The 9205-nt window shown below is 30.6% G+C and overlaps 1 protein-coding gene across 1 annotated transcript; it reads right to left on the reverse strand.

Annotated features, from left to right (window-relative positions):
• Positions 1–443: 443 nt before the first annotated feature.
• On the reverse strand, positions 444–9205 carry LOC105833915 (FMRFamide-related peptides; the record flags this gene model as incomplete). The annotated part of the gene is given in 3 exon segments (XM_012676024.3): positions 444–2609; positions 5303–5703; positions 8893–9205. Coding segments are annotated over 3 exon segments (612 nt in total). The 3' UTR covers positions 444–2401.

The raw sequence follows: 9205 nt of genomic DNA on the forward strand, positions 1-9205 counted from the left end.
AATCGTATTTAAAAAATATAACTAGTTTTTTTTTTAAAAGTGGAAGACTGACATCATTGGCAAAAAATTATATAAATTTTTTCTTTTTCGTTTCAAATTACACATTTAAAAATACATCCGTATTATCCGCATTCAACAAAATAATTTTATAAAATACTATTATGCTGATTTTCTTTTTAATTGTGTAATTGGTCAATTTTTATAAACTATTTATTTTTAAATGCAAAGCATAGGAATAATAAGTACAGTGTTTATATTTATGGATGAAAAATAAAGTAAGTTAATTTTGTTTATTTTAGCTATTTAGACAGAGTGTGCAGTAAAGACATGAATTATTAAAAAGAAAAAAAAGAAAAAGGGAGAAAAGTTTACTGTTTTAACTTGAAAGAAACCAACGATTAGAATAATGGGACAGGTATATTATACATAGAGATGAACTCACATCCAGCCACTTTGTTTCTTTTTAATTATATATAGTTACGTATTAAATTTACATACATTATAAGAACAGCGTAGATTATTGAGGACAATGTGATACGTTTTAACGCTATGACAAATCCTTATAATACTTATCGTAAGCTTAATTAGCTGGATCCATCAATTAATCGTATTGTTTATAACATGCGGAGCTTACAACGAATTCAGTTGAACGTACCAAAGAGTACACGAAAGACGCATGAAAATCATGTGTAAATTGCAAAGCATAACGATATCAATGGCTTGTTAATAATGTTCTTTGTAAGCATCATAACGTTTAGCAAAATTAAATAATCTTGCAAAATTTAGTAAAATTATGCAGAAGAAAACTAAACTTTATAAAATATAATTTTTAAAATACAATTGCGCGCGCGCGCGCGCGCGTGCGTGTGTGTGTGTATGTGTAAATTATGAATTCATGAATTTAAAATAAATATTGGAAATAAAATTGCATAATAATCTAGATAGAAAAAATTAACGAGATCAATTAAAAAGAAAGAAATATACTTTTCATACAGTACCGAACATTCTAGTAATGCAGCAACTTTGTAACATTTCTGCAACATTGTTGAAATATTGTATTCTGTACTGCATGTGTATACGAACTTGTTTATTACTTTGATCTTTTAAAATTTTCTCTTCTTTCTCGGTTTTACGAATAATTACACGTATAAAATATCATCTTCAACAGTTTCTTTAAGAAAGAATGGAATCTCCAAATTGTACAAAAGATAACGAAAGTTGTGGAATAAATGTTGTATACATAATTGAATAGAAATATATCTCGATCTAAAAATATTGACATAATGTAATATTTATTTTTATTTTAGTAACACTAAAATTTAAAGATTGGTAATTAACTGTTTTCAACATTTGTTCGCTTTATAGATATTTCAATAAACAACATTTTTTATGTCATACTTATGTATTTAAATACGATGGTTTTGAGAGCATACAAAATATTGTTAGTATTAAACTAAATTTGCTGTTAGCAGTAATTAGCACATGCTGCAAATGCGACAAAAAGAATGCGCACAATTACAATTACAGTTATAATACGAATCTATGGTTACATTTACGGTATTTCGATAGATCGTCAGGTTGTATGTACATTGAACAAATTGAATAATGAGGCAGGTGGATGTACACGATATTTGATATGAGATTCACGGCTCGGCATTTTTTGTTATCAGCTTGCACTAATAAATATTTAGCGCTTAATAAAACTAAAAAAAGGTAAAGATAGTTTGTTCATAAAAAAACAAGTCTGTACATAGCGCTTGTTTTCTTAAGAGATAGAATAAGAAAGATGATACAAAACACACAAGAGATCAGTTTAATGCTTTAGCTATAAATTATGTATGTACATATATCCAACACAAGCACTGCATTTTATTGCGATGAATTAAATGCAATGAAAATAAAAGGATATTATCTCTTAATGTTGATAAATATTTATATAACTAATAACATAAGTAATAAACCACTCAAAAGCACAGAATACCAACAACATAAAATGTGAACATTTCAGCAATATTGTTGCAATATTTTGTAATATTCTGTGCTATATGGAAAATTGTGACTGGTTCAGCTTGGCAAAGGAATAAGGAATAGAAGCGAATTTTCTTTAAATAAATCTTATTATTTCTTTGTAATATTGCAATAGACGATGAATTATTTTCAATTTTTTTAACAAGTTGACGTGCGAGAGATCCGCTTAAGTACAAATCCGCGCTGGTAGTAACGCGATATCCGGCCGTTATCTCAAAGCCAAATGCAGTTCGGTCGTGACGATGAAGTCGGTTTGGCAAACTGGAGCGTTATGAATCCTCGTTGACATCCGGCATCGAATCCGCAGAATGAATCCGCATGGGACGATCTCGGATCTCGGACGAGTTCGGATAACAGCAAGTAGCAGGCCGGTTCACTCGTGACGACCTGGACCGTCCTGGCTCCCCGAAGTGTCCAAACTAATGTCGCCGGTTATTTTGTTCAAACCGTTGCAAAGACGAAGCAATCTTGATACATCCGGATGTAATTCCGCGTCATTGACCACGCCGTTCGACACAAGTGCTGAACACACTGCAGACAAATCGAGATCGGCCGGAACAACTTGCACGTTTCGACCAAACCTATTTTAAGCAAAGTTTACTTATTTATTCTATTTCTTTAATAATTTACTTTTATTCGTAACTTTATGGATATTAGTAAATTCGTCTATAGCAAATTTAACATTGTAATATGAAAGAATATAAAGAAAAAAGAGTTTTTTGAAGAAAAATATTCTTTCTATTTCTAAATTACACTTCTTTAAACACAATACGTTGTCAAAAGCAATACTAAAAAATATATTTTGTTTGCATTAATTTTTTGTGGCAATATATAAAATCGAGTAAGGTGAAAAATAGTGTAAAGTTTTTCCTTGTATTGTACATCGAATAAATTGGGACTTGTGCATGCCTTAGTTTTTAATTAATATATCTTGATGTATCCGCAAACTTAATTCTTCCAATTATTCTGTATTAATAAATACATACACACAATATAGTGCAGAAATTTCGAGATAAAAACTATATAAAGAAGAATTGCCTAATGCGCACGGCGCGATTACTTAAATCAGACTTTATAGGTGTTTCTCTTATTGAATATAAATATTATCTAATGGTAAAAATATTAAATAAATAAGGAATAAAAATAGATCAAATTATATATTATATGTGTGTATTAGAAATATTTTTTTAAATCAGATACAATAGATAATTTTTTACCAACGTAATTTTGCGTACCTTTTTAACTATATTTTTATTACTTTTACTAGCAATAACAGCTCTTTTAACGGTAACGCCGAAAAATTGAAAATAAGGAATTATGAAAAATTTCATTTTAAATAAGAAAATGTTTTAAACATTCGTATGGCTTATTTCCCCATTTTATAGTATTTTTTTACTCAAAATTATGGACCGCATTGTGTGTGTGTATATATATATATGTGTGTGTGTGTGTGTGTGTGTGTGTGTGTGTGTGTGTGTGTGTGTGTGTGTGTGTGTGTGTGTGTGTGTGTGTGTGTGTGTGTGTGTGTGTGTGTGTGTGTGTGTGTGTGTGTGTGTGTGTGTGTGTGAAATTAGAATATTTTTGCGTGCATTCGCTTTTGAATTAATATAAAGTGATAAGTATACCTAAAGCTATTTTCTTTATTATTCTGCATTAGCACATTATGATAGTTGATTAACAGATGTTTATTATTAATCCAATCAGAAAGAAAGAGCCTTCGGTATGTATAATGCTTACATTGTTGTGTTCCAATTTTTCCACAATTTATCTATCAAGGTATTTAAATTTAACTTATTTACAAACGAAACTTTATGCATACAGAAACAAATGTTTTTTTTTTTATATATTCTTATTTATTTTTTCATGTCCACACATTTACTAACGTTAAATCAACTAACGTCCTACGTATTCCCATTTTCGATATCGTTTGAGTCGCAGGAACGCATTGTTCTTTAGAATATTGCAGGGTAATTTAGATAAAAGCGAGATAATGCATTAAATATAACTGGGAAAAATGATCACGTTACACGTGTGTGTGCCTGAACTTTCTGGTATCGTGACGCAGAAAGAAGGCAACAATAGGCGAATACGAGTCTCCAGTGAATCCGTTATGCCTTTGCGTCATCGTCCATTTCTCTCCTTTAGAGTCTTTTCTAAGAAACGTGGTACAAGTATTACGCGTTGCCGGCGTACTTTCCGTCATACCTTTTGCGCGTGTGTCATTTCGGTAATGTTACGATAAATAATGATAACAATGTCGCGTTTGCCCGGATACTTTACGATCATACGTTATGCAGTACACCTGCGTCATTTCGTTCCTTATCATGCGCAAAAATTACACGAGCGAGGATTGTTAATATTTGTAATTTTCTAAAAAGGCCAAATATAGTCACACGGCTCAATTTGACACAACAACGCTTCAGTATTATTTTCTCGTTTTCTACATAAAAGAACAGATGCCTTCTGTTGAAGCATATAAAAATTAAGATATTACATATTAAGAGTAACAAAAATTAATAATTTCTTTTCAGTGCAGATTTGAAAATAATTATATCAGATATTTAAGCTGGTTGTTGTTAAAACTTTTTGCAACGTCATGCTTGAGTCCTATATAATAATTTTGATGAAGAATATTTTATATAGAATATTATATATACTACTAAAAAAAAATAGAGAACAATTTTTGTGTACCGAAAATTAAGCTATTTTCAAACTGCTGGAACTTAGCGAAAAATCATCGTAGAAACAAAATCCAAAAAGCGTTTTAAAACTTGAAACTTCTTCTTTCAAACGCTTTTTGGCGATTTTAGTTATCTTTTTTTTTACCAACGTAGCACAATGATAAAGTTTGACTCGTTAAAATAAAAATTTTTAATGCGACTTTGCTGTGCTGCATCTCGTGTGAAAAAAATTATTTCTGTTATTTGCATTTTGTAGCGGGATCTTCTCCCTTTATTCCAAGTTTTAAGTTTTAAAATGCTTTTTGGATTTTGTTTCTGCGATGATTTTTTGCTACGTTCCAACAATTAGAAAATAGCCTAAATTTTTGGTATGCGAAAAGTTCTCTCTTTTTTTTAAAATAAATAAATATATATATATATATATATATATATATATATAATGTATTTAACAAAAATGCCTTTTTTTGTGTAGATGTTATTTAAAAAAACAAAAAAACCAAATATATTTATAATATATTTATAATTGACTTTTGACAAGAGTTTATTATGTTACATCTCTATATTAGGAGATCAAAAATCAGGTAATAGATTACCTGATAAAATTGAGATCGTTTCGCCCACGTTTAGCTTGTTCACTATTAATAGCTTTGAAGTTGGACCGACCGAATCTGATAACGATGTCCGGTGATTTCCATCGGGGGTGTCTGTTAACCTTCAAATCGGTTTCTCCATCGACAGAGTTATCGATGCCATTAAAAGAAGACTGACTGCGTCCGAATCTGATAAAGGAGGAACCCATGCTGCGTCTCTCTTTAGAATCGGTATCTTCTTTACGCTCGTCGATACCACGTCTCTTTATAATGTATTCAAATTCGTTCGGTGATTCCTTGAAGATTCTCAGGCTGCCGTCGTCCTTCAGTGGTGTCAACATTGAGGAAGACACAAGCATCCAATTGCAGAAAAATGCCATTGCATTGAAAGTCCAAAGTGCAATCTTTAATCAAAGATTGTATCGATAAATCTGTGTATATATATCGCATACATATCGAGTTAACATTTTTTCACAGTGCGTTATACACAAAATCTAATTACTAGATTCACGTGAATGTTGCACATTTAATGTCTACAATCTTAAGTATGACGCAAATTATAAATTTACTGATTTGTTGAGTGATTTTATCCGGCAATGTCGAGAATGACTAGAATTACGAAGTGCAACAGGAGCGATGTGCCGTCCGACGCGCACGTACGTCAGACAATAAATTATATCGGCGTCTTATTATCTGTATTAATATCCTCTGTTTAACAATACCACGACGCACTGAGCAAGATTAATGCGGTGTCTTATATTACTTTAATTAACTCTGTACACGACTGCCCTTCATAATCACGTCACCCACAAACTTGTTATCGCGTATTGTTAAAAACTCTGTAGATTTAACGTGTCTTAAAGTAAATGAGTATTAATGTAAACCTAGATGGGCGTATTCTCTCCTTAATTAACTGACCTTTATTGTTACTTCGCGTAAATTGCATTGTATCAATATTAATACTCGGGTTCTTGTACACGCCGTTCGCGTCTCGTTGCGTTACACTAGATGCGCGGCATTATCGCGTTAACGATTAATGGCAGATTCTTTAGTTACTTTAAAGTTAATTCTGACTTTTACCAATCAAAATATTTTTAAGTTAATAATTGATTTAATTATAAATTAATTATTAACTTTATTTACAAAAAATAACAATTTAATTAATAATTAATAATGGAATTATAAGACATTTTTCGCAAAATATTGGAAATGTCAATAAGTAATAAATCCAAATTGTAATTTTCAATAATGGAATATAATTGTGAATAATCTTATATGATTAATTAATGTAATATCTAACATTTAGCTCATTAATTATATTTATATAACGTGAAAAAATTGCAAATATAAAGCAACAAAATTACACGATTCTAAATTTATTTGAAATAAATTTTAACCATATTATAATTTGCAACATTCATAAATTATAAATAATGTTACTATAGTTATAAAGATATATTACATGTGATAGATTTTGTAAAGTCAAATAACACAATAATTGATAATCTCTATCCAACATTTTAATAAAAAAAAATTGAATTGATTAAAGAAATTGTTTTGTTGTTTATTGAATATTAAGATCCAAAATGTGATTTCCATTTTTCAAACATTATAATATATAATTGAGGCAAAATTAACGACGATGCAATTATAGTGTATTATTCTTTGAAGTACAGAACAAGTGCATTTTAAAAAGCCATTGATTTAAACTAATATTGTGAAAAATTTTTTCATGTATGAATCTTCATCCCAACATTCATTCAATTTTATTCCTCGAAAATGGACTAGAGTTGTCTTCTTATCTCGGAATTTTTAAAACATAATGAAGTATAACAGTCAACGTCACTGTCAAAATTTCTCAACTGTAAATTAATAAATAAATATGCTAAATCCGAAGGTAACATATGAAAATGTTTAGAAAAACAAGCAGGTGCCGCGGTAAATCCGACCGAGAAAATTAAGTCAATAAATTTATGGAAACTAAACAGGAACACATACGAAGTTCGCCACATCACTTGACAATAGCGAGAAAATATGAGCTGTAAGATCCACACGCTGTAAGATAGTTGAATGAAAATGGAAATTAGCTGAAATAATAGGAAAGTATATCTCAATATTGCGCGAAGGCGGAAAATCACGTAGAGAAGCAACAGAGGATTTACTACGAAGACTGATGACAAGCTCAGTGACACGGGAAATCCACCACCTTTGTAAAATCTTTCTGCGCATTTTTATTTGCAGTTCAATTGTCGAGAGTGCGAATACATTCATATTACATCACTATGAAACTTGTATTTGTCAAATTAATTCAAGAGTAAAATTATATTTTATAAACAATTTTTATTATTCCGAATAAAATCAATGTCAACGCTTTTTATTTAAATTTTTTTTTAATTTCTCTTTTAGAAACTACACTCTGAATTGCTAAAACGTCTGCCATTATTTGAGACAAAAATTTAAAAAAGAAACATTAATTTTTCAATCAATTACTAATATTTCGAGAAAATAAGTTTCTCTGCTGTATATATTTATATAAAGATTGTTCTTTATTTACAGATGACAGAAATGTAATAAAATGTAAAATTTTTTCTCCCTCTACAAGTCTACACATTTCTTATTTTCCTAATGTAATAAATTATACAAAGAATTATTAATTACACAGACCCACAAAAAAGTATATGTTGTGCTGGGGTCAAGGCCACGCTATTCTTATGTATTTTGATCTGCTAAACACGAATCTGAAATAAAAAATGGAGGTCGCTGGTTATACGAAACATTCTACACATTCCTTTTCAGGGCAGTTATAACCGATTATTCATAGACTGATTTGTACGATCAGCGATGCCCATTTTTGACTTCAGATTTGTGTTTAGCAGGTCAAAATACATAAGAATAACATGGTCTCGACACCAGCACAACATACTTTTTTGTGTTATTAGTAAAAGAAAGATTTTTATAATATCTTATATTTTTAAGAATATTTTATATTTTTAATTTAAGATATGTTAAACTTCTTAAAAGTTTATAAATTTCTCTCTTCAGAAATGATAAAATTTCAAAATATTTCAAAATGCATAAACATATATAAAGAATTTTAAGAAAGCTGTAGATCTTTTCCTGAACATTTCTGAAAAACTGTTTCAATTTATATAAAAATCAGGGAGATTTTCTAAAAGAGATTTCTTACAAGACTACATAAAAATTTTTTTAAATTACAAAAACTCTGAAAAATTAGTGAAGAGAATTATAATTTTTATCAAAAAATTGGTAAATTATTTATTGATAAAAATAATCCACGTTATTAAAATATTAAATGACAAAATATTAAGATAAATATTTGTATCTTGATATATGACAACAGAAAATAATATTTTTCTCGATCAGTATCACCAACTATTAGATGGACAGAGATGTTCAATTTTGCCTGGTTTTCCTTTTCAACAATTCCTTGTTCATCAACTGGGATTCGATTGAAATGACAGTTCAGATAAATCATTCCCCACAATCGTAGAAGTTCAATTCACCGAACAATCGTCGCATATTTCTGCGGTGAAGCACTCACTCCACAATAACAATAATGACAAAACACTCACCATTCTGTCGACTCTTCGATCTCTTGATGCGTAGGGTGATCGGAAGATCGAGAAATCACGATTGATAGTAAGATGTCGAAATGAAAAGGACGGCCAATATAGTGGCGGCGTGGTTCGCGCAGCGGTGGTTTGGTGTGGTGGTCGGTGGTGGAATGGGTGCTCGGGGTTGGCGATGACACCCTTTATAGGACACCCTCAGCGCACCACGACGAGGAGGAGAGATCCCCTTTTCTCACCCCTCTGGTCAACTCTATGAGGAGGAGAGATGGTCTCACCTGAATTATGATTGGTCGGAGCGCACAACACGATACCT

Source organism: Monomorium pharaonis, chromosome 8 (genome assembly GCF_013373865.1).
Source record: "Monomorium pharaonis isolate MP-MQ-018 chromosome 8, ASM1337386v2, whole genome shotgun sequence".
Classification (NCBI taxonomy): domain Eukaryota; kingdom Metazoa; phylum Arthropoda; class Insecta; order Hymenoptera; family Formicidae; genus Monomorium; species Monomorium pharaonis.